Below are 26,897 nucleotides of genomic sequence, written 5' to 3'. Positions count from 1 at the left end.
TCCCACTACACACAGCATATCATGTCATAGTACCTCCACAGTATAATGTTCCTACAGTACTGCCATACCCCCACACACAGTATAATGTTCCTACAGTACCTCCATCCCACCACATACAGTATAATCTTCTCATAGTACCGCCATACCCCGACACATATCATAATGTTCCTACAATACCTCCATCCCACCACATACAGTATAATCTCACAGTACCGCTATACCCCCACACAGTATAATGTTCCTACAGTACCGCCATACCCCCACACACAGTATAATCTTCTCATAGTACCGCCATACCCACACAGTATAATGTTCCCACAGTACCGCCATACCCTCACACAGTATTTTGTTCCCACAATAGTGGCTTCCCACAGACAAAGGATAATGTTTCCACAGGACTGGCATCCCCCTCACACACCGTATAATGTCCCCACAGCACTGCCATCCCCCCACTTTCTTTACTGCCCTCTATATGCACAATATGGTACCATCCACCTCACTGACTACCTCCGACCACCGACAATTAATTAAATACTCACTTAGCCTCATTCTTGGTGCAAATACTAATGAACCCAGGATCTATGAGATATTTACCATACACTAGTTGGATAGGCAGGAGTGTGTCATCCATAAAGGTAGCCCACTCAGTTGCTATGATGCCTACGAATCGACAGTGCTTGTGGGATGTGGTATTGGTCACCCTCTCCATCCCATCATCACAATTTCAGCGATATCCACATTCCCATGACCGTAATACCGTTGAATAGATTAGTGAATCAGGGAGTGGAAAGCTCCTGATCCACCATTCAGCCTTCACTTCTGAGTCTGAGACTCCGTGCACTGCAGGCACAATGATGTCACTACATCAAACCCGTATTATGGAGCCTCAGTACTCATAACGCACAGACCAGAGCAGCACACCTCAGGAATCGGGTTGGCTGAGTTGTGTGTTTTTTTTTTTTTTTAAATATCAGGAATTGTGGTGGGGTTGTGGTGGACTGGGGTTGTGGTGGACTGTAAATACCTCTATACTGAGTGGGGTTTTTATTTTGTGTGGCAGGTTGTGGTGGCCATAATTAGAGGTGAGCGAATATCTTCGGAAAACGATCGCCAAACATAAATTTGCACAACTATGGTACATTCAGATTCATGATCGGTAACACGAGCATTTTTCTTAAGATGGGAAAAAGTTGGTAACATTTGGTAAAAGACATAATAGAAGCTGGCAATACATGTGCGTTAGTAAAATCACTGCCACCAATGTGGGAGACTGGGGTTCAAATCTTTGCTCTGCCCTGATGGACATAATATACCAGTAGTGGTTCATAACACCACGGTGCCTATCTCAATAAACAGAGGGAGTCACCCAACGTTTCAATATTATAAAGAGAAAGCTATTATCACAACTTGAGATGGATCAACTGCACTGCATATCCACCCCACATGAAGACCTGGAAGAACAACAAGTGCAACCCCTGGAAATTCTGATCCAACCCAGCAACTAGAGAGCAGTGCAGCTGGTCTGAAACAAAAGATCTTATATAAACTAAGATAAACTAAATACCATCAATACCAGAGATTGACTGCCAATGCTCATCAATAAAAGACCACCAAACAGTATGCTAGAGGATGCCAATAGAGCAGCTCTTGCATCAATACTTACCAGAACCATAACTCAAAATAATAACCTGATCTATGCTACTGCCTCAGCAATCATGGAAATGCTTGGCTATACAACCAGCAGTATGTGCCCCCTTGGAAAAAAAGACTGTAGACAAAGATCAAGGTGCCACGAAGGGAAGTCAGCCAACTATCAGAAATACAGAAGTTTGTAAAGATGAAGAATAAGACCAAGCTAGACATGTACAAAGGCCTGACCCCATATGAAGAGACTGCTGAACAAAGGCTCACAGCACTCACTGCAAGACTAGGGAGATACATTATTGAAGCTGAGGCCAAGAAGATAAATGCCCTGTTCTCCAAAGAACCATCCAAAGTGTGCTCCCAACTAAAGAGGAATAGCGCAAAGGCAGCAACTCCACCAATAGCAGAGACTGAACAATACTGGAGGAACATATGGGAGAAGGAAAAAACACAACACTAGTGCAATGTGGCTGCAATATTTGAGAATGAAACAGAGCAACCACCTAGAGCAAGAACCAGTCACTATTACAGAAGCAGACATCCAACAGCGGGTCAAGAACATGATCCTCACCTACTGGCTAAAGAAATTAGCATTGGTACATGAACACGTGGCAAAGCAGATGAACCAACTGCTAGAAGCAAGCCACCATCCAGCTTGGTTAACACACGGAAGAACAGTGCTGATCATGAAGGTTCCTCCCAAAGGAACAGCTCCATCCAACTACCGCCCAATAACCTGCTTTACAACAACATGGAAACTTCTGTCAGGCATCATAGCCACCAAGCTACAGAACCATATGAACCAGTACATGAATCCAGCTCAGAAAGGCATTGGGACTGACACCAGAGGCTTTAAGCACCAGCTCCGAGTAGATAGAGCAGTTGCTCAAGACTCAAGAACCATACAGACCAATCTCAGCACAGCCTGGATTGACTACAGGAAAGCCTATGACTCAATGCCACACACATGGATCTATGAATGCTTGGCTCTGTACAATGTCAACAGGAAATTAAGAACCTTCCTCAGAAACTCACTGGGGCTATGGAGAACAACATTGGAAGTCAACTCAAGACAATTGCACAAGAGACTATCAAATCCAACTATTTGAGACTATCAAATGCGGCATATACCAAGGTGATGCACTGTCCCCATTGCTGTTCTGCATAGGCTTGAACCCCTCAGTCAGATAATTACAGAGTCTGGCTATGGATACAAGTTCAAGAGTGGAAGCACCATCAGCCACCTACTCTACAGTAATGACATCAAGCTGTATGCGAAAAATGAATGAGATATCAATTACTGATCCACCTGACAAGGATCTACAGTGAAGACATTGGATGTCTTTCGGAAGGGAGTGCGTGTGTGTGTTGAGCTGCGTGTGTGTGTGAGCTGCGTGTGTATGTGTGATGCTGCGTGTGTGTGAGAGCTGTGTGTGTGTCATACAGTGGGGCTGTACGTGTGTTGCATTATACAGTAGGGCTGTTTGTGTGTGTGTGTCATTTTACAGCTGGGCTGTGTGGGTCATATAATGGGGCTGTGCTTGTGTGTGTCATTATACAGTGGGGCTGTGTGTGTTTGTGTCATTATACAGTGGGGCTGTGTGTCATTATACAGTGGGGCTGTGCGTGTATGTGTCATTATACAGCGGGGCTGTGTGTGTGTCATACAATGGGGCTGTGCGTATGTGTGTGTCATTATACAGTGGGGCTGTGCGTGTGTGTGTCATTGGTGCATTCACTCTGTGTCATTCTATGTGACTGCAGACTTGTGCTTCTCACATTGCTCGCAGTGCTGTGGTTATTTGGCGGGTGTGTGGCTGCAAGTTTGTGATTTGCATACATGCGGTCACATGCTGACTAGACTGGCATGGCCTAATGCAACTGTATTGAACAAGGCAAAAACAGTCTAGTCGAAAAGTGGCTGGGAATATATATCGCATACTTGCGGTTACAAGACCACCTGCTGCCGGCACCAGAGAATCTTCACAGCACACGATATGAGAATTCACACATAGTGACTGTAGACATGTAGCTTAAGATCCGACAACCCCTTTAAGGATGTGCCGCTACTCACGGGCCATTGCTGTGTGCATGTCCCCAGGCCAAAATTTGCCAGCCAGCCCCTGCTGATGGAGTACAATTACCAGCAGGGCACATAGCAGATGTACAGACATGATACAAGTACCTCGGCATCCCACAGGTATACGGTAACCATGATGAGGAGGCAAGGAAAGCAGCAACATTCAAATACCATCAAAGGGTAAGATAGGTCCTGAAGAGCCAGCTCAATGGGAAGAATAAAATCTGCGTCATCAATATATATGCCCTGACAGTTATCAGATACCCTGCTGGCATAGTGTTCTGGCCAAAAGAAGAGATGGAAGCTGCAGATGTGAAAACACAAAAGCTCCTCACAATACATGGAGGTCTGCACCCTAAGTCTAACACCCAAAGATTGTATACCAACAGAAAGGAGGGTGGTCGAGGCTTGATAAGCATCCAAGCCACCATCACGGATGAAACATCCAGGTATCCAGGAATACATCAGAAAAATGGCACCAAAAGATAAGATGCTGAGAGAAAGCCTAAGGCAGCAACAACAGATCTGGAAGGAAGAACGGGAACATGAAACGCCATGGCAAGACAAGCTGCTGCATGGGATGTACCATCGACAGATAATGGAGGTGGCTGACATGGAGAAATCCTACCAATGGCTGGAGAAAGCTGGACTCCGAGACAGCACAGAGGCACTAATCATAGCAGCACAAGAGCAAGCACTAAGTACCAGATCCATAGAAGCAGGAATCTACCACACAGGACAAGAATGCAGAATATATGCTAAGAAACCTCAGAAACCGTCCAACGCATAGTGGCAGGATGCAAAATGCAAACAGGAACAGTGTATACTGAACGCCACAACCAAGTATTGGGAATTGTATACAGGAACATCTGCACAGCATATGGGCTAATTCCCCCTAAGTCCAGGTGGGAGACCCCAGAAAAAGTGGTGGAGTATGAAAGGGCTAAAATCCTTTGGGACTTCAAGATCCAGACGATAAGCAGGTGTTGGCTAACCAACCAGACATTGTGATGGTAGACAAGGATCAGAAGACAGCAGTGATAATAGATGTGGCAGTTCTAAGTGAGAGCAACATCAGAAAGAAGGAATATGAGAAGCTGGAGAAATACCAGGGCCTCGAAGAACTGGAGAAGATGTGGAAGGTGAAGGCAACAGTGATTTCCGTGGTAAATTCAAGGGAATGGAGCACACTCAGCAAATCAGGTGGTGCAGGCTGTACTTGGTAAGAACCCAATACCAGTCAAATAAGCGAGAAAACAGCCGCACTCTCTTGGGTTATAGCTTGCAAAGTGGTGTATTTATTCACATGTGTTTGACATTCACATGTGAGCCCACACACTTCCAGGAAGCAGGATACCCCAACGCCACACCTAGAGGAGCCCTTTTTGGGACCTAATTTCAAACTTTCAAACAGTATCAGCTACTCAGTTTGAGAAAGACCCGGAATTGGGTCAAAACGTCACTTTTTTCTTATCCTGCTGTATGTGTACATATATTTGAATGTCAAACACATGTGAATAAATACACCACTTTGCAAGCTATAACCCAAGAGAGTGCGGCTGTGATTTCCGTGGTGACAGGTACACTTGGAGCTGTGACCCCCTAAGTGGGAAGAATGGCTACAACAGATCCCAGGTGCAAAATCTGAGCTCTCTGTCCAGAAAAGCGCAATGCTATGAACAACTAAGATCCTGCGCAGAACCCTCAAACTCCCAAGCCTCTGGTAGAGAACAATGAGAAAGGACAACAAAGACCACCTTCATTGGGGATGAGAAGGAAGTTTTTTTTATAGATGTCAGTGACATAATGTATATACGTATATACACTGCTCAAAAAAAAATAACAGGAGCACTAAAATACCACATCCTAGATATCTCTGAATGAAATATTCCAGTTGCAATTTTTTATTCATTGCATAGTGGAATGTGTTCAGAACAATAAAACATAACATTTATCAATGAATATCCCATGAAGGTCTGGATTTGGAATGATACTCAAAATCAAAGTGGAAAATCAAATTACAGTCTGATCCAACTTCAGTGGAAATGCCTCATGACAAGGAAAATATTCTCAGTATTGTGTGTAGCCTCCACGTGCCTGTATGACCTCCCTACTGTACAACGCCTGGGCATGCTCCTGATGAGGCAGCGGATGTTCTCCTGAGGGATCTCCTCCCAGACCTAGACTAAAGCATCCGCCCACTTCTGGACAGTCTGTGGTGCAACGTGACGTTGGTGGATGGAGTGAGACATGATGTCCCAGATGTGTTCAATCGGATTCAGGTCTGGGGAATGGGCGGGCCAGTCCATAGCTTCAATGCCTTCATCTTGCAGGAACTGCTGACACACTCCAGCCACATGAAGTCTGGCATTGTCTTGCATTAGGAGGAACTCAGGGCCAACAGCACCAGCATATGGTCTCACAAGGGGTTTGAGGATCTCATCTCGGTACCTAATGGCAGTCAGGCTACCTCTGGCAAGCACATAGAGGGCTGTGCGGCCCTCCAAAGAAATGCCACCCACACCATTACTGACCCACTGCCAAACCGGTTATGCTGAAGGATGTTGCAGGCAGCAGATCGCTCTTCACGGCTTCTCTAGCCTCTTATCACGTCTGTCACATGTGCTCAGTGTGAACCTGCTTTCATCTGTGAAGAGCACAGGGCGCCAGAGGCGAGTTTGTCAATCCTGGGCTTCTGTGGCAAATACCAAGCGTCCTGCACGGTGTTCGGCTGTGAGCACAACCCCCATCTGTGGACGTCGGGCACTCAGACTATCCTCATGGAGTGGGTTTCTAACCGTATGTGCAGACACATGCACATTTGTGGCCTGCTGGAAGTCATTTTGCAGGGCTCTGGCAGTGCTCCTCCTGTTCCTCCTTGAACAAAGGCAGAGGTAGCGGTCCTGCTGCCGGGTTGTTGCCCTCCTTCGGTCCCCTCCACTTCTCCTGGTGTACTGGCCTGTCTCCTGATAGCGCCTCAAGCCTCTGGACACTACGCTGACAGACACAGCAAACCTTCTTGCTACAGCTCGCATACATGTGCCATCCTGGATGAGCTGCACTACTGGAGCCACTTGTGTGGGTTATAGAGTCTGTCTCATGCTACCACGAGTGTGAAAGCACAACCATCATTCAAAAGTCACCAAAACTTCAGCCAGAAAGTATTGGTACTGAGATGTGGTCTGTGGTCCCCACCTACAGAACCACTCCTTTATTGAGGGTGTCTTGATAATTGCCAATAATTTCTTTCTGTTGTCTATCCCATTTGCACAATAGCATGTGTAATTGATTGTCAATCAGTGTTGCTTATTAAGTGGACAGTTTGATTTCACAGAAGTTTGATTTACTTGGAGTTATATTATCTTGTTTAAGTGTTCCCTTTATTTTTTTGAGCAGTGTGTATTATATAGATCGATAGAAGAAAAGCTGGTAATTCAGCAGCCGCGGTAGTGTAGAATCACTGCAGGAACCCGACAGGATAGAAGACACGGATTACATACATTAAATACAAATAGATTAGGCAGATATATAGATATCAGTGACAAATACAATTAGTACAGTGTGTGCAGCTTACTGTACATGTATTTAATTAATAAATGATAATTTTTCTGAAAAAAATTTTGTGAGCTCTGTGAGATCTCTGCTAGCACCGCGAGGAAGTCGCACGGTGCAGAGGCGAGTTCTCCGGGAGAATTTCACTGCGGTGAATTTCAACTCGCCTCTGCACTGTGCGACATTCTCATGGTGCTAGCAGGGATCTCACTGAGGTCACCGCAGTTCAGTCCGGCTGAGATTGCAGCCTCAGTGATGTCACCACTAGTCACTGATGCTGCGTTCCCAGCAGCTCATTCACCAGTGGTTCTCAGCCTGGACGGTCACATCTTGGCACCGTCCAGGTTGAAAACTATTTCTCCCCCAGACATGGATTACGGTGTGGGACAGAACGACAGACAGGTATGGGTATATTGATGTTTTTTTTATTTTTAGTTTTAGTCCAGGAGATTGAGGGCTTTGGTTGAATTAGACGACTGTGTAAGTGTGGTTTAATTGAGATTTTTAGGGTATGTGCACGCGTTGCATAATTTTCCGCACAGAATCTGCATCTCTTGGCAGAAAACGCAGGCCAAAATGGTTGCAGATTTAATGCGGAATTGATGCGGATTACTTGCGGATTTGATGCGGATTGTCTTGCGCTTTTTGATGTGCGGATTTGCCTTACTCAATGTATAGGCAATGGGTGCAGAAACGCTGCATTTCCGCACATAGAATTGGCATGCTGCAGAAAATAAACCGCTGCGTTTCTGGGCGGAATTTTCCACAGCATGTGCACAGCGGTTTTTGTTTTCCATAGTTTTACATGGTACTGTACACCGCATGAAAAACTGCTGCAGACCCGCAGGGCCAAATCCGCTGCAGATCCGCAGCCAAAGCCGCAACATGTGCACATACCCTTAAATGAATCTCTGTCATTCTTTCAATTAAAGGACTTTTTTCAGGGTGTCTGTGTTTTCTTACAATGTGACTATGGGGTTAGAAATGCAGGCGTCTTATTGACGCCTCCCCATTAATAACCTCAGGGCTTGATGACACCGGACAATACAAAGGTGACACCAACTCCCCCAACTATTACCTCCAACTATTACCCCACTTGCCACCGCTAAAGGGCAAGTGGGAAGAGAGAGGCTAAGTGCCAGAATTGGTGCATCTTAGAGATGTGCCTTTTCCGGGGTGGCTGAGAGCTGATGTTTTTAGCCTGGGGGGGCAGTATCCATGGCCCCTTCCTAGGCTATTAATATCAACCCGCAGCTGTCTACATAGCCTTTGCTGGTTATTAAATATAGGGGAACTCTACGTCACTTTATTTTGGGGGGTCCCCCATTTTAATAGCCACTAAAGGCTAATTATACAGTTGTGAGCTGATATTAATAGCCTGGGAAGCTCCATGGGTATTACCCCTTTCATAGGCTATAAATAAACGTCTGTGTGTGAATCAGACCTGAGATCTAACGTGATAGAAGATTACAGTGCGGGGAATTCGAGAAACATTCATATAGACGGCCGGTGGTGATGGAGTCAATGACCGACTCTGGCCAAATATGTTTCTAGAGCCGTAGTAAAAGATGAAGATGTCGTCCTCATCATGAAGTAGTTATTTCTCATGTCGCGTGTAATGAATATCTCCTGCAGTATTGCTAATGCCGATTCCAGTGTCGGTAAATGAGACGAGAATTAGCGTTATGGAAGATGAGCCTATGAAAAACGTATTCAGCTGCCGACTCCGAGGAAGAAACTGCTTGTTGTCTGCGGCCTAAATATATAGGTTTTATTAGTAGATGTAAAGAAGGAAACTAAATGCTGTAAAATAATAAATCTCCTCATATGTTCCCCTTATTATCTCCAGTAATTGTATTATTACACAGGATTTTTATGATGTTACATCGGCCCATCTTCTCATTCAGGTCTCTACAATATCGGATCCTCTCAGTGAAGATCTTCTACAAAAGAAAATGTTCCTGATTTACCCATCAAAGATGGATATGGACAAAGAAAAGATGGCAGAGGAAATATTACACCTCACCCTAGAGATCCTCTTCCGGCTTACTGGAGAGGTGAGAGATTCTGATGACATCACATTACCTCATTCTTATCTATGGGAATAACAGATGGACAGAACCGGAGAGGTGAGGACTCTGGAAATGTCTGTAGTGAGATTTATTATTGTGTCTCTCCATTATCAGGATTGCACAGTGGTGAAGAAGACCTCTAATGATCGCTGTCAGGACCCTGTTTCTGAGGGATACGGAAGACCCCTGAGCCCAATCATGGGGACCCCACCTCACCACCTGATACATGAGGACATTAATGACCAGAAGATCCTAGAGCTCACCTACAAGATGATTGAGCTGCTGACTGGAGAGGTGACACTGCTGGGAATGCTGGGACATTATACAGTAACACTATGAAGAGTTCGGGGGGATGACGCTATCATTGTATGTGTCAGATTCCTATAAGGTGTCAGGATGTCGCTGTCTATTTCTCCATGGAGGAGTGGGAGTATTTAGAAGGACACAGAAATCTGTACAAGAACGTCATAATGGAGGTTCCCCAGGCCCTCACATCTCCAGGTAATAGATAGGACTAAATACACACGGCCTATAATTATCTGTATGTAAAGAATTAATTCACTCCCTGTATGTGTTTCCTCCAGATCTATCCAGTAAGAGGACAACACCAGAGAGATGTCCCTGTCCTCTTCTTCCACCACAAGACTGCAAGCAAGAAGATCCCAATGCTCCTCAGGATCATCAGGTAGATGGAGAGAAGGTGTCAGGAGATCTCCCCTATGATGTGTAGACGCCGGTGAAGCTCCTGTGCTCAGTCTTGTTTTATCCCCCAGTATGTGTAGTGAGAACGGTGGAGATGGAGGATTAGAGCTGATCATAGATGTGACTTCTCCATCTGTCGGTGACTTTTATAATATTTGTTTCAGGGTGAAGATCTGACCCATATTAATGCTACAGAGACATATGTGAGAGATGATGAGTGGTGTAAAGAGGAGATTCCTACATATGGCTACCCAGGTGAGAAGTAACCACTAAATGCAGAGAAGTCACAGATTCTTCTCAGTCACCGGCTGTTAGGGCTAGCGGAACGCACCGAGTAAAAATAGATGTTTATTATAAATGGTGCGTTCGCAGCCTGGGGTCCACCGTGCAGGAGGATCCTGCTGCTAGTGAATGGTGGCACTGTTTGGCGGTATAGACTAGCTCTGTTACTTCACAGAGCAGCCGCGAGAGGAAAGCACTGAGCCCTGTTAGCTTTACAGGAGCACAAGCTTACTGCCGAACTGATAGCAGTCAGTGGTTATGCACACACGCAATCTCCTCACCGGAGGTGCCGGTATTCTAGGGGCTTATTTCAGCCAGGTCCCTGAATCACGTTCACACAATCTCCTCGCCGGAGGTGCCAGCATTCTAGGGGCTTAATCCAGCCGGGTCCCTGAACACATACATGCATAACCCAGTGGCGTATCTAGGGGGGGCAGCCGGGGCATGTGCCCCGGGCGCAGCTGGCAGGGGGGCGCAGTTGGGCCGCCAAATGTCTCCCCTGGCAGCTGCATTCTGCCGCCCCTGCACTCGGAGTCAGCTGTTCTCTGTGTCGGACTGTCAAGCTGACATCCGGCACAGAGACGCTGCAGCGCGCGGCTCCCAGTGTTCAATTGTACTCGTATCTTACGGACATGAGTACAATTGAACATCTGACTGCAGTGCCTGTCTAGAATGGAGCTGATTTTGGGAGGTAAGATGTCACCGGAAGGGGCGGGGCCTCCTTCAGTCCAGTGAAGACAGATAGCAGGAACCAGGAAGCTGCTGGAGTCGTGTGAGGAGGACTGAGGGTCTGCAACATGCAGCCATGTGAGGAGATTACCGAGGTGTGTGGGGAATGGAGGGATAATGATGAGGGGCTGTGTAGTGGATGATGAGACGCTGTGGGGATTGGAGGGATAATGATGAGGGGCTGTGTAGTGGCTGATGAGACGCTGTGGGGAATGGAGGGATAATGATGAGGGGCTGTGTAGTGGATGATGAGACGCTGTGGGGAATGGAGGGATAATGATGAGGGGCTGTGTAGTGGATGATGAGACGCTGTGGGGAATGGAGGGATAATGATGAGGGGCTGTGTAGTGGATGATGAGACGCTGTGGGGAATGGAGGGATAATGATGAGGGGCTGTGTAGTGGATGATGAGACGCTGTGGGGAATGGAGGGATAATGATGAGGGGCTGTGTAGTGGATGATGAGAGGCTGTGGGGAATGGAGGGATAATGATGAGGGGCTGTGTAGTGGATGATGAGAAGCTGTGGGGATTGGAGGGATAATGATGAGGGGCTGTGTAGTGGATGATGAGAAGCTGTGGGGAATGGAGGGATAATGATGAGGGGCTGTGTAGTGGATGATGAGAAGCTGTGGGGAATGGAGGGATAATGATGAGGGGCTGTGTAGTGGATGATGAAACACTGTGGGGAATGGAGGGATAATGATGAGGGGCTGTGTAGTGGATGATGAGAAGCTGTGGGGAATGGAGGGATAATGATGAGGGGCTGTGTAGTGGATGATGAGAGGCTGTGGGGAATGGAGGGATAATGATGAGGGGCTGTGTAGTGGATGATGAGAAGCTGTCTGGGGAATGGAGGGATAATGATGAGGGGCTGTGTAGTGGATGATGAGACGCTGTGGGGAATGGAGGGATAATGATGAGGGGCTGTGTAGTGGATGATGAGACGCTGTGGGGAATGGAGGGATACTGATGAGGGGCTGTGTAGTGGATGATGAGAGGCTGTGGGGAATGGAGGGATAATGATGAGGGGCTGTGTAGTGGATGATGAGAAGCTGTGTGGGGAATGATGATGGGCTGTGTAGTGGATGATGAGGGGCTGTGTGGGGAATGGAGCATGATGAGGGGCAGTGTGGAAAAAGAAGGAATGATGAGGGGCTGTGTGGGAGAAGGGGGGTGATGAGAGGCTTTGGGGGAGAAGGGGGGTGATGAGGGGCTGTATGGGGGTGATGGGCTGTGTGGGGAATGCGGGGATGAGAGGCTGTGTGGGTGATAATGGGGGGCTGTGTGGGGAATGGGGGATGAGAGGCTGTGTGGGTGATAATGAGGGCCTGTGGGGAATGGGGGGATGATGAGGGTCTCTGTGGAGAAGCGGGGTGATGAGGGCCTTTTTGGGGAATGATGAGGGCCTGTGGGGAATGGGAGGATGATGAGGGACTGTGTAGGGGTGATGAGGGGGAGATGGGGTTGATGAGGGGCTGTGTGGGGGATCAGGAGATGGGGGTGATGAGGGGCTGTGTGGGTAATGGGGGGATTTATTGTGTGGGGTTGAATTGGAGTGGAGATGGGAGATTTGAGGACACAAAATGAACAGCAAAGGGGGTGATGGGGCACAGAATAGAAACTGAGTAGTGGGTTCGTAGCATGGGGGCAGTGTAAGGGCACAGCCAGGAGGGGACAGTATACCAAGGAGGGGGAGTGTGATGAGAGAGTACAGTATAAATACTGAGCCCTATATGGGGGACACAGTGTGAGAGGACAGTGTGAAGAGGGGACCGGTATGGAAAGGAGAGGTCAGTGTGAAGAGCATGTATCATAAGAGGGACAGTGTGGGGGTCATATTTTGTGAAGACAATATAGTGAGGGGCAATTTTTCATTCAGGAGCATTATAATGACACTTGTATCTTTAAGGGCATCGTGAAGATGAAGAAAAGAAGAACGACTCCAGAGACGACATCATCTATAAGGTACCTGGATGTAAATGTTAATTGTGATACTGACTAACTCTCATGTTTTATTTATGTTAGGAGCATTAAAGGGGATGTCCAGGTTTGTAATGAGTCTGCAGTCATTCTTCGTGACTGCAGACTTCTGAGTTCTCACAGTGCTCATTGCACGCTGTCAGGATTCTCTCGTGCTGGCAATTTACATACATGTGGTCACGTGCTGACTAGACATGTGTGGCCTCCGTCAATGAAAATGAACTGAGCGAGGCCGGGCACGTCTAGTCGGAATGTGTTCAGAATTATACAAATCACATGCTTGTACTGACATGACCGTCCACCGGCAAGGGAGAATCCTAAAAGTGTCCAGTGCATTCGTTGTGAGAATTCAGAAGTCTGCGATGTCAGGATTCAGGTCAGCAGGTTCCAGTAGTCGTCACATGGACACGTCACTCATATGTGACTTTCACACTTATGGTCTGGTGACAACGAGCTTTTCTTCTGCTTCTCAGTTTTTCACTGAACATTGAGAGCATTAGGGAGAGGAGCTTGTGGGTACATGACTAAGTGCGCAAATCGCATATGTGCTGGGGGGGGGGGGGGGGGGCGCCAAAATGAATTCTTGCCCCGGGTGCCAGAAACCCTAGATACGCCTCTGGCATAACCACACTGGCGCAAAGCACATATTTGAATTGATGCTAGCGCATGGCCATGCGAGCCTTAAATAGTTGCAGCACATTTAGGACCTCTCAGAGAAGGACCAATGGAGTTGCTGCAGTACCTGAGCAGGTGACCCAAGATCTCCACTGAGAGATCTTGCCCTTGGCATGCTCAGAGTGCAAAGCAGGACTTAGTCCTAGCACCTACAAGGACCTTCCAGGAAGGACCAATGACCTAGCTGCAGTATCTGATCATGTGACCCTCGATCTCCACTGAGAGATCTTACTCTGGGCATGCTCAGAACGTGAAAAGCAGGACTTAGTCCCAGAAGCATCTGCTCACCACTGCCCAGCTCTGACTTCAATGGCAGAAGCAGGAAATGCAGCAGTAACTCTTAGCACAGAGTCAGACTGAGCGAGACGCTGGGATCGATGTCTCCGCTGAGCAGGCTCCACTGCGGCAGGAGAAGAATGGGAGACCGCAGCAGAGATGGCCCGAGATTCCCCCTGTGCAGAGGCAGGAACTCGACCCCTAACACCGGCTCTGGCTGCTTTATCGGTGGTGTAGTCCGGAAGTATTACCATGATCACCATTTTACCTCTGGACCACAACATTCTCCTTCACCCTAAACTATTCATATAACTTTGGTCATTGAAAGCTCTTTTCTATAGAACTTACAACCTGGAGGATCCATCTACCCCCTGGTCATTCTTAGTTTTCCGCTGTGTCCTACTATGGGACAAAAAAATATTTAGAGTCCTCAGTGGTTGATACCTTTTAATGGCTAACTGAAAAGATGGTAACAAATTGCAAACTTTGGAGACTACTCAGGTCTCTACTATGGGACAATCATTTTGTGCAGGCTGATTGCTTCTATAGCATGCAGATCTGCATGCTATACAAGCTATCAGCGCTGCAGCTTCTATACACTGACCTGAGAGACTTCCTGATTATCACTGCGCATGACAGGAAGCCTCTCAGGTCTGGAGACCCAGATGTCGTCATGACCAGTGGTACCAGTGACCTGTCACAAGCCAATACAGATGAATATGTAGTCAGAGCAGCACATAAAGCCCCGCCCACCCAAAGCCCCGTCCCAGAGCACAAGAATCTCATTAACTGAAAACTACAAATACAGATTAAACAACAATCACAAGATGGATTTCATCAACAGGTATCACTGTAATCAGTATAACGGCACCCACCTGACAGTGTCTGTAGGTTACTGTGCCTAATCCTGCTGACAGGTTCCCTTTAAGACACCTCAGCTCTGCACTATTATACACAGTTCTCTTTAAATGTGTAATATTTCTTCTTGAAACTCATCTGACAGAAAATATTGGACCTTACGATAGTTTAGATTTTGAAGTCACCGAGCCCCGTGCTCTAATTTCCCCAGAGAGGTTTCACCACTAGCTACTCATTTATTACTGATGGAGACTGTTCAGTTTGAGCATTTCAGTAGATGTTATTGTCTATAGTCACAGTTTTTGATTATAGTAGTGTCCAAAATACTCTGATTTATCCTCTTCCTGCAGCCAGTTTTGTGTTCTTAATCAGGCGCCATTTTTACAATTTTACATTTTGATGTGTGTCACTTTATATGGGGATAACTCTGGAATTATTCACAAAGGATAATAGAAAACAAATCGATCTTACAAATTATATTTTCAACTTCTCACAATACCGTACATACGGTTGTACACTACTCTCTGGGTACATGGCAGTGTTCAGAAGGGAAGGAGCGCCATTTAGCTGTTTGAATGCAGATCTAGCTGGAATAGTTTGCTGACACAATGTATTGGGAGCACTGTTCGTGGTCAACTGACAGCTCAAAAGATCTCCACCATGAACATGCTTGGCACTATCTTCTCTGCTTTCGATATCCCAAGAATTGCCTTGATCATCGCCTATAACACCATTACATGGATCTGGACTTACACTGGGACCTCTAGGCTTGGACCACGGTGTTACCTGTTATGACCTGGTGGTAAGGACAATAATGGACCTAGTGGGTAAGAGCACACGGAATGACCTGATAGTGACTAATAATATAGGACGAGCTCTGAGACGTGGGAACTCTGCTGACCGCAATCCCTAATCCTATCACACACACTAGAAATAGCCGTGGATTGCTCCTAACGCTCCCTATGCAACTCGACACAGCCTAAGAAACTAGCTAGCCCTAGAGATAGAAAAACAAAGCCTACCTTGCCTCAGAGAAATTCCCCAAAGGAAAAGGCAGCCCCCACATATAATGACTGTGAGTAAAGATGAAAATTACAAACACAGAGATGAAATAGATTTAGCACAGTGAGGCCCGACTTACTGAACAGACAGAGGATAGGAAAGGTAACTTTGCGGTCAGCACAAAAACCTACAAAAAGACCACGCAGAGGGCGCAAAAAGACCCTCCGCACCGACTCACGGTGCGGAGGCGCTCCCTCTGCGTCTCAGAGCTTCCAGCAAGCAAGACAAAAATCAAAATAGCAAGCTGGACAGAAAAATAGCAAACCAGAGAAAAACAAGCAGTAACTTGGCTTCAGCTGGGAAGACAGGTCACAAGAACGATCCAGGAGAGAGCTAGACCAATACTGGAACATTGACAGGTGGCATGGAGCAATGATCTAAGTGGAGTTAAATAAAGCAGCCAGCTAACGAATTAACCTCGTCACCTGTAGAAGGAAACTCAGAAGCCGCAGCTCCACTCACAACCACCAGAGGAAGCCCATGGACAGAACCAGCCGAAGTACCATTCATGACCACAGGAGGGAGCTTGACAACAGAATTCACAACAGTTACCTGCTATTCTGTGGTATTAGATGGCAAGAAGAATATTCGGGTAGCAGGGTCAGAATCGGAAGAACAGAATACAGAATCAGAAGAAACAAGAGTAGTCAGTAAACGGGCCACAGTCACAACAGGAAACAAATACACAAGCCGCAAGCTGAGCACGGAGGACTGAACCAGAGGAGAACAACGCTGTTTCTGACAAATTTCAGCCATGTACTTTGAGCTTTAGTAGGGTGTGGTACTTTCCAATTGGCTGAAGTAGGGAGCAGATTACTCCAGCTGGACAGCAGGAACAGATCCCAGAGGACATTGGACACACCATATGCAGAAGCCATAATATGACTAAATGACAGAAAACCAGAATAGTCTAAATCCTCATAAAGTGTTTACATTTTATAAATTCATTCATTGAGGGTTATAATCTATACACATGTGGTCAAAATTTTTGGTACCCCTCGTTTAACGACTGAAAAACCCACAATGCTGACAGAAGTAAAAAAATTACAAAAGTAATAAATAAAATATCTATGAAAATGAACAAATGAAAGTCAGACATTGCTTTTCAACCATTCTTCCACAGTATTAAAACAAAAAAATAAAACTCATGAAATAGGCCTGGACAGAAATGATGGTACCCCTGAAAATAATGTGACAAAATGGATGTTAAATCGTGGTGTGTCCAGTAACTAGCATCACAGGTGTCTACAATCTTGGAAACAGTGAGTGTCCTATATATAGGGCTACAGATACTCACTGTGCTCTCTGGTGACATGGTGTGTATCGCACTCAACATGGACCAGAGGAAGAGAAGGAAAGAGTTTTCTCAGGAGATTAGAAAAAAATTATAGAGAAACATGTTAAAGGTAAAAGTTATAAGGTCATCTCCAAGCAGCTTGATGTTCCTGTGACTACAGTTGCACATATTATTCAAAAATATAGATCCATGGGACTGTAGACAACCTCCCTGGACGTGGCCGCTGGAGGAAAGTTGATGACAAATCAAAGAGACTGATAATACGAATGGTAGCAAAAGAGCCCAGAAAAACTTCTAAACAGATTAAAGGTGAACTTCAAGCTCAAGAAACATCAGTGTCAGATCGCACAATCTGTCACTGTATGAGCCAAAGTGGACTTCATGGGAGACGACCAAGGAGGACACCCGTGTTGAAAACAAATCATAAAAAAGCCAGACTGGAATTTGCCAAACTACATGTTGACAAGCTACAAAGCTTCTGGGAGAATGTCCTATGGACAGATGAGACCAAAATGGAACTTTTTGGCAAGGCACATCAGCTCTATGTTCACAGACAGAAAAATTAAGCATATCAAGAAAAGAACACTGTCCCTACTGTGAAACATGTAGGAGGCTCTGTTATGTTCTATGGCTGATTTGCTGCATCTGGCATAGGGAGTCTAGAATCTATGCAGGGTACAATGAAATCTCAAGACTATCAAGGGATTCTAAGGGTATGTGTCCACGTTCAGGATTGCATCAGGATTTGGTCAGGATTTTATGTCAGTATTTGTAAGCCAAAACCAGGAGTGGAACAATTAGAGGAAAAGTATAATAGAAACATATGCACCACTTCTGCATTTATCACCCACTCCTGGTTTTGGCTTACAAATACTGACATAAAATCCTGACCAAATCCTGATGCAATCCTGAACGTGGACACATACCCTTAAGAGAAATGTGCTGTCCAGTGTCAGAAAGCTTGGTCTCAGTCGCAGGTCATGGGTCTTGCAACAGGATAATGACCCAAAACACACAGCTAAAAACACCGAAGAATGGCTAACAGGAAAACATTGGACTATTCTGAAGTTGCCTTCTTTGAGCCCTGACCTAAATCCTAGTGAGCATCTTTGGAAAGAGCTGAAACATGTCGACTGGAAAAGGCCACCTCCAAACACGAGACAACTGGAGCAGTTTGCTCTTGAGGAGTGGGCCAAAATACCTGTTGAGAGGTGCAGAAGTCTCATTGACAGTTACAGGAATCGTTTGATTGCAGTGATTGTCTCAAAAGGTTGTGCAACAAAATATTAACCCTTTCACTCTAGAGCCTGTTTTTGCCTTTGTGAGCGGGCCAATTTTTTCAATTCTGACAAGTGTCACTTTGAAGTCATAACTCTAACACTTCAACGAATCCTGGTGATTCTGAGATTGTTTTCTTTTGACATTTTTCTTTATGATAGTAGTAAAGTTTTTCTGATATAACTTGCGTTTATTTGTTAAAAAAATGGAAATTTTGCCAAAATTTTGCAAGTTTTGCAAATTTTCAAAATTTTAGTTTTTATGCTCTTAAATCAGTCATAACACACAAAATAGCTAATAAATAACATTTCCCACATGTCTACTTTACATCAGCACAATTTTGGAAATAATTTTTTTGGTTATAAGGGTTAAAATTTGACCAGCAATTTCTTATTTTTACAACAAAATTTACAAAACCATTTTTTTAGCGACCACATCACATTTTAACCCCTTTCTGACCTCTGACGGGATAGTACTTCCAAGGTCAGAAGCCCCTCTTTGATGCGGGCTCCGGCGGTGAGCCCGCATCAAAGCCGGGACATGTCAGCTGTTTTGAACAGCTGACATGTGCCCGTAATAGGCACGGGCAGAATCGCGATCTGCCCGCACCTATTAACTAATTAAATGCCGCTGTCAAACGCTGACAGCGGCATTTAACTACCGTATACGGCGCTCACAGCTCACCTGATTTTCTGCTACGTAGCAGAGAACAGCAGATCGCTGCTATGTAGCAGAGGCGATCGGGTTGTGCCTGCTTCTAGCCTCCCATGGAGGCTATTGAAGCATGGCAAAAGTGAAAAAAAAAAGTTTAAAAAATGTGAAAAAAATAAAAAAAATATAAAAGTTTAAATCGCCCCCCTTTCGCCCCAATCAAAATAAATCAATAAAAAAAATCAAATCTACACATATTTGGTATCACCGTGTTCAGAATCGCCCGATCTATCAATTAGAAAAAAGCATTAACCTGATCGCTAAACAGCGTAGTGAGAAAAAAATTCGAAACACCAGAATTACGTTTTTTTTGGTCGCTGCGACATTGCATTAAAATGGAATAACGGGCGATCAAAAGAACGTATCTGCACCGAAATGGTATCATTAAAAACATCATCTCGGCACACAAAAAATAAGCCCTCAACCGACCCCAGATCATGAAAAATGGAGACGCTACGAGTATCGGAAAATGGCGCAATTTTTTTTTTTTTTTTAGCAACGTTTGGATTTTTTTTTTCGCCACTTAGGTAAAAAATAACCTAGTCATGTTAGGTGTCTATGAACTCGTACTGACCTGGAGAATCATAATGTCAGGTCAATGTTAGCATTTAGTGAACCTAGCAAAAAAGCCAAGCAAAAAACAAGTGTGGGACTGCACTTTTTTTGTAATTTCACCGCACTTGGAATTTTTTTCCCATCTTATAGTATACGACATGCTAAAACCAATGATGTCGTTCAAAAGTACAACTTGTCCCGCAAAAAATAAGCCCTCACATGGCCAAATTGACGGAAAAATAAAAAAGTTATGGTTCTGGGAAGGAGGGGAGTGAAAAACGAACACGGAAAAACGAAAAATCCCAAGGTCATGAAGGGGTTAAGTGAGTTTGGGGGTCAATATGACAAAAAATACCCAAAAGTGACACCATTCTAAAACTGCACCTTTCAAGGTGCTCATAACCTCATTCAAGAAGTTTATTAACCCTTCACGTTCTTCACAGGAATTAATGGAATGTGGAAGGAAAAAATAATCATATACTTTCACAAAAATTTTCCTTTAGACCTAATTTTTTTTTACTTTCACAAGGGTAGCAGGAGAAAATGGACTTTCTCCTGAGCATGCCAAAACCTCATGTGGGGAAAATCTACTGTTTTGGCGCATGGCAGAGATTGGAAGGGAAGGAGCGCCATATTGGAGAGCAGATTTTGCTGGAATTGTTTGTGGGTGATATGTCACATTGTGAGAGCCCCCGACGTGTCTAAACAATGGAAACCCCCCAACAAGTGACCCCATTTTGAAACCTAACCCCCCTCCCCCCCCCAAAGGAACTTATCTAGATGTCTGGTGGGCACTTTGAACCCTCAAATGCTTCACAGAAGTTAATTACGTACAGCTGTGAAATTAAATAATCATATTTTTTCCACAAGAAAATATATTTTCGCCCTCAATTTTTTTCCAATAGCTAACAGGAGAAATTGGACCCCAAATGTTGTTGTGCAATTTGTCCTGAGTATGCTGACACCCCATATGTGGGGGAATACTACTGTTTGGGTACATGGCAAAGCTCAGAAGGGAAGGAGAGCCTTATTGGAGAGCAGATTTTGCTGCAAATGTTTGTGGGTGACATGTCAAACTGTCAGAGCCCCTGAGGTGCCAGAACAGCATGAGCCCCCAAAAGTGACTGCATTTTACAAAATACTTCCCTGAATGAATTCTTCTAGTAGAGCAGTGAGCATACTGACACCACAGCTGTTCCATAGAAAATTATACCATTGGACAGTGAAGAAAAATAATTACATTAGTAACATAGTAACATAGTTAGTAAGGCCGAAAAAAGACATTTGTCCATCCAGTTCAGCCTATATTCCATCATAATAAATACCCAGATCTACGTCCTTCTACAGAACCTAATAATTGTATGATATAGTAACATAGTTAGTAAGGCCGAAAAAGGCCGAATTTTTACCACTGAAATGTTGTTTAAACCCCAGAATTTACATTGGAAAATAGGTAGATAGGTAAATGGTCACTACACCCATAGATGAATTCGCAGAGGGGTGTCATTTCCAAAATGGGGTCACTTCACGGGGGATTTTGCTGTTATGGCACTTTGGAGAGCCACTAAGTGACAGAGCAACAGAATCCCCCTGGAGGGCCCCTATTTTGGAAATGACACCCCTCTGGGAATTCATCTATGGATGTAGTGACCATTTCCACTACATGGATGATTTCCAGAAACACATAGTGGAAGTTTTAGAGCAAAAATTGCAAAAATGTCATTGTAGTGCCCAATATATTGTCCCCAGCTTGCGTCTCTAGAGACACCCCCCCACCTACCCCCAGAAATTAAGTCAGCTCTACTCAAATGTGTCTGTCACTAAATAAACCAAATGCTTGACTGTCAAAACAGTTTAAAAACGTGGTTCTGTGTGGAAGATTTTAAATCAGCCATGGAGGCATAAGGCTGGCAAATATGGACATTGTGGACAATAATAGCGGGTATCATGCCTCATTCCTCACTTGGAACATACACGACATCTTCTCTGGGGGTTCTTTCTTGTTTCAGTTGCTGGAATGAGTGCAATAAAATGTCGGCCATTGAGTCTTCTGACATCTTCAGATTATAAAGGATTGGCGGGGACAACATTTTCAAAAACAAGATTTTCAATTACCTTATCCTGATAATCAATCAAAGTATCTGCATTTCCGGCTTTTTTGTATAACACAAAAGAATTATATGTGACCACCTGAAACAAATAAATGACTAACTTTTTATACCAGGTATATGATTTTCTTGATACCTGGTATGGCTGTAGAACCAGGTCTGCAAGGTCCACAGCCCCATATATTTGTTGTAGTCAATAAAAGACACAGGTTTTGGAGTAGTGGATCCCTTTTGGTCTGCAGTGTCCCTTGTGGCATCTTTGTGGATCGAGCTCAGGATAAAAATATCTTTTTTATCCTTGTACTTAGGGGCAAGCAGCTCTCCATTGCGTAAAGCCCCTGACTGCCCCTTTCAGAACTTTTCATTGACCAATGTTTGTGGAAACCACTGATGGTTTTTGCGAATGGTCCCACAAGCCCCTATGTTATGTTCAACCAGACTTTTAACCCCTTCCTGACCTTTGACGCCACGTAGGCGTCATGAAAGTCGGTGCCAATCCGACCTGTGCCGCCTATGTGGCGTCATGGAAAGATCGCGTCCCTGCAGATCGGGTGAAAGGGTTAACTCCAATTTCACCCGATCTGCAGGGACAGGGGGAGTGGTACTTCAGCCCAGGGGGGGTGGCTTCTAGTGGCTACGATCGCTCTGATTGGCTGTTGAAAGTGAAACTGCCAATCAGAGCGATTTGTAATATTTCACCTAAAAAACTGGTGAAATATTACAATCCAGCCATGGCCGATGCTGCAATATCATCGGCCATGACTGGAAACACTGATGTGCCCCACCACCACCGATCTCCCCCCTAGTCCTCCATTCTGTGGTCCGCTCCCCTCCATCGCCCTGTTTGCTCCCCCGTCCTCCTGTCCGCTCCCCCTGTGCTCCTATGCCACCCCCCGTGCTCCAATGCCCTGTGCCCCGATCTCCCCTCCTCATACTTACCGAGGCTCCCGGTGTCCGTCCGTCTTGTCCATGAGCGCCTCCATCTTCCAATCTTCGGCCGGCAGATTCGTTCCATGTACATTTTGATCACTGTGATAAAACCACACAGTGATCAAAATAAAAAAAAAAGTAAATGAACCCCCCCTTTATCACCCCCATAAGTAGGAACAATAATAAAATAAAGAAAATATTTTATTTTTTTTCCACTACAGTTAGAACCCTTAGAATTAGGCTATGTGCACACGGTGCGGATTTGGCTGCGGATTCGCAGCGGATTGGCCGCTGCAGATTCGTAGCAGTTTTCCATCAGCTTTACAGTTCCATGTAAACCTATGGAAAACCAAATCCGCTGTTCCCATGGTGCGGAAAATACCACACGCGAACGCTGTGTTGTATTTTCCGCAGCATGTCAATTCTTTGTGCGGATTCCGCAGCGTTTTACACCTGTTCCTCAATAGTAATCCGCAGGTGAAATCTGCACAAAAAACACTGGAAATCCACGGTAAATCCGCAGGTAAAACGCAGTGCCTTTTACCTGCGTATTTTTCAAAAATGGTGCGGAAAAATCTCACACGAATCCGCAACGTGGGCACATAGCCTTAGGGTTAGGGTTGGAATTAGAGTTAGGGTTGGAATTAGGGCTAGGGTTGGAAATAGGGTTAAGATTAGGCTTGTGGTTAGGGTTATGGCTAGGGTTAGGGGTGTGTTGGGGTTAGGGTTGTGGTTAGGGGTGTATTGGGGTTAGGGTTAGGATTATGGTTAGGTTTGGGATTAGGGTTAGGGGTGTGTTGGGGTTAGTGTTGGAGTTAGAATTGAGAGGTTTCTACTGTTTAGGCACATCAGGGGTCTCCAAACGCAACATGGCGCCACCATTGATTCCAGCCAATCTTGCGTTCAAAAAGTCAATTGGTGCTCCCTCCCTTCCGAGCCCCGACGTGCGCCAAAACAGTGGTTTACCCCCACATATGGTGTATCCGCGTACTCAGGACAAACTGGACAACAACTTTTGGGGTCCAATTTCTCCTGTTACTCTTGTGAAAATAAAAAATTGCGGGCTAAAAAATAATTTTTGAGGAAAGAAAAATGATTTTTTATTTTCACGGCTCTGCGTTATAAACTTCTGTGAAGCACTTGGGGGTTTAACCTTCGTCCGGCTGAGTAGGTACAATTGTAACTATTCCGTTTTAAAATTGCAATAACTTTTTTTTTCGAAAACCCGTAGAAGGCTGAAATTTTGTGACATCTCAGCAGTTTTGGTCCAGAATATATTGGCCAAATTTCAATAAAATATATATGAAGGTACAATTGTACCTCTGCAGCCTGTTAACCCTAGAACGCACACCCATAGAAATCTACACATTCACGCACCTGGGGCCTTTTAGGCCTGTTTACAATTATCATGGAATAACTCAAATAAAAATACTTTTCAAAGTTTATTGCAAAGTAAGGATGCATTCCCACTAGCGCAGGGGTCCGCCAGGACGGGATTCCGTAATGGATCTGACCTCCTGGTGACCCCAGCTAAGGCTGGCGGACGCATACCTGGGGCCTTGCAGGCCTGTCAGGTTACTTGTTTTCTATTTTCTGTAAAATTACTTTAGTTAGAATTTTGAAACTCTAGGTATTCCTCAGGTATATAGTTGTTAGTAATTTCCAGTTGTTCATATATTTTTATGTTATAGGCATTTCGGTATAACAACCTTTTTTGGGGACTACCCCATATTCACGCACCTGGGGCCTTTTAGGCCTGTACTAGGTTTACATGTGATACTCAGTCTTTTTGTCTGTATTGTTGCTGGGGAAGAACTTTTATGACTCTGCTATTGCTGGGAAGAGTGTGGATTCTGCATGACAACATGGTCATGTGATCCCAGGTCAGGTCATGTCATGTGATCCCAGGTATGCGTTCTAGGGTTAACGTTGTAAAATTATGCAGCCTGACGAAGGTTAAAGTGGTCACCGCACATCTAGGTTAGTTCCATGGGAGGTCTAGTTTCCAAAATGGAGTCACATGTGGGGGAGCTCAAATGTTTAGGCACACAGTGGCTCTCCAAACGTGACATGGTGTCCGCTAACGATTGGAGCTAATTTTTCATTCAAAAAGTCAAATGGTGCTCCTTCCCTTCCAAGCCCGGCCGTGTGCCCGAACAGTGGTTTACCCCCACATATCACTGTACTCAGGATAAAATAGATCCTAAAATTTATTGGGCAATTTCTCCTGTTGCCCATGTGGAAATTAACAAATTAAAGCCAAAATAATTTTTTTGTGAAAAAAAGTACTTTTTCATTTTTACGGATCAATTTGTGAAGCACCTGGGGGTTCAAAGTGCTCACTATGCATCTAGATAAGTTCCTTGGGGGGATGTTTAGGCACACAGGGGCTCTCCAAACGCGACATGGTGTCCGCGAAAGATTGGAGCCAATTTTTCATTGAAAAAGTCAAATGGCGCTCCTTCCCTTCCGAGCCCTGTCGTGCGCCCAAACAGTATTCCCCCTCCCCCCACATATAGGGTATCGGCGTACTCAAGACAAATTGTACAATAACTTTTGGGGTCCAGTGTATCTTTTTACCCTTGGGAAAATAAAAAAATTGTTGCTAAAAGATCATTTTTGTGACTAAAAAGTTAAATGTTCATTTTTTCCTTCCATGTTGCTTCTGCTGCTGTGAAGCACCTGAAGGGTTAATAAACTTCTTGAATGTGGTTTTGAGCACCTTGAGGGGTGCAGTTTTTAGAATGGTGTCACTTTTGGGTATTTTTAGTCATATAGACCCCTCAAACTGACTTCAAATGTGAGGTGGTCCCTAAAAAAAATGGTTTTGTAAATTTTGCTGTAAAAATGGGAAATCGCTGGTCAACTTTTAACCCTTATAACTTCCTAGCAAAAACAAATTTTGTTTCCAAAATTGCGCTGATGTAAAGCAGACATGTGGGTAATGTTATTTATTAACTATTTTGTGTCACATAACTCTCTCGTTTAACAGAATAAAAATTCAAAATTTGAAAATTGCGAAATTTTCAAAATTTTAGCCAAATTTCCATTTTTTTCACAAACGCAAAAATTATCGACCTAAATTTACCACTAACATGAAGCCCAATATGTCATGAAAAAACATTCTCAGAACCACTAGGATTCGATGAAGCGTTCCTGAGTTATTACCTCTTAAAGGGACACTGGTCAGAATTGGAAAAAAACGGCCAGGTCATTAAGGTCAAAATAGGCTGGGTCATGAAGGGGTTAAATAGGGGTATGCTGGTGTAGTAGTTGTCAACATACAGATTGTAGCCTTTTTGTAAAAATGGAGTTATCAGCTTCCAAACGATTTTTCCAGATGTCGCCAGATAAGTAGGGCATCCTGGTGGGTTTAGTTGTCTATCTTCTCCTCATAAATGCGAAAAGCTAATGTATATCTGGTTGAACTCTCGCACATTTTATAGAGCTTTATTTCGAACCTTGCCCTCTTAGAAGGAATAAATTGCTTGAGGTGCAGTCTTCCTTTGAATTTTACAAGGGACTCATCAATGGAAATGTTCTCTGTTGGGGTGTAAAGCTTTAAGAACTTTTCTGTCAAGTCTTCGATGATGGGTCTGATTTTGAACAGTATGTCATGTTCTAGGGCATTTCTGGGCAGGCGTCGACTGTTGTCTTTAAAATGCCAAAATCTCGTAAGCATTTCATAATGGGTCCTAGGAAAAATGGCAGGAAACATTGGGGTGGCTTGAACAGGACCAATAGGACCAAACTTTTTTTTTAACCATTCAAATTTTTATTGAGTAAAGAACACAACACGTGTAAAGTAAAAAAAAGAAAGGGGAGGGGGGAGAGGAATACAATCATTTATAGAATGTCCACTAGAGAGAGAAAGGAATATAACCACAGAGACATGAATGCAAACAAAATTATATAAGCATAACAGGCATTTTGATTAGCTAGGAGAGGGAGGGGAAGGGTAATCAGGAGAAGATATAAAAGATGACGAGATCAAAGGGTCCCACCACGTGAGGACCTTATTTTTTTTTATTAAAGACAATCAGCTGTGCTTGATTCATAGCTAAAGTGGAGGTTAATCTTCGATATTAATTCAGACCTGGAGGGA

At 44.6% G+C, this 26,897-nt stretch overlaps 1 protein-coding gene across 2 annotated transcripts in view; it reads left to right on the top strand.

Annotated features, from left to right (window-relative positions):
* The window catches only part of LOC138663372 (oocyte zinc finger protein XlCOF22-like), a 55,980-nt gene that overhangs the window by 1,235 nt on the left and 27,848 nt on the right, over positions 1–26,897 (top strand). For both annotated transcript variants that reach the window (XM_069749550.1, XM_069749548.1), the window contains exons 2-6: positions 9,184–9,333; positions 9,463–9,642; positions 9,726–9,849; positions 9,933–10,033; positions 10,215–10,305. In XM_069749550.1, the coding sequence (XP_069605651.1) occupies positions 9,184–9,333; positions 9,463–9,642; positions 9,726–9,849; positions 9,933–10,033; positions 10,215–10,305 (646 nt within the window). The remainder of the gene's footprint in view (positions 1–9,183; positions 9,334–9,462; positions 9,643–9,725; positions 9,850–9,932; positions 10,034–10,214; positions 10,306–26,897) is intronic.

Source organism: Ranitomeya imitator, chromosome 2 (genome assembly GCF_032444005.1).
Source record: "Ranitomeya imitator isolate aRanImi1 chromosome 2, aRanImi1.pri, whole genome shotgun sequence".
Taxonomy (NCBI): domain Eukaryota; kingdom Metazoa; phylum Chordata; class Amphibia; order Anura; family Dendrobatidae; genus Ranitomeya; species Ranitomeya imitator.
Note: the sequence above shows the minus strand (reverse complement) of the source record. Positions and strands in the feature narration are given on the sequence as shown.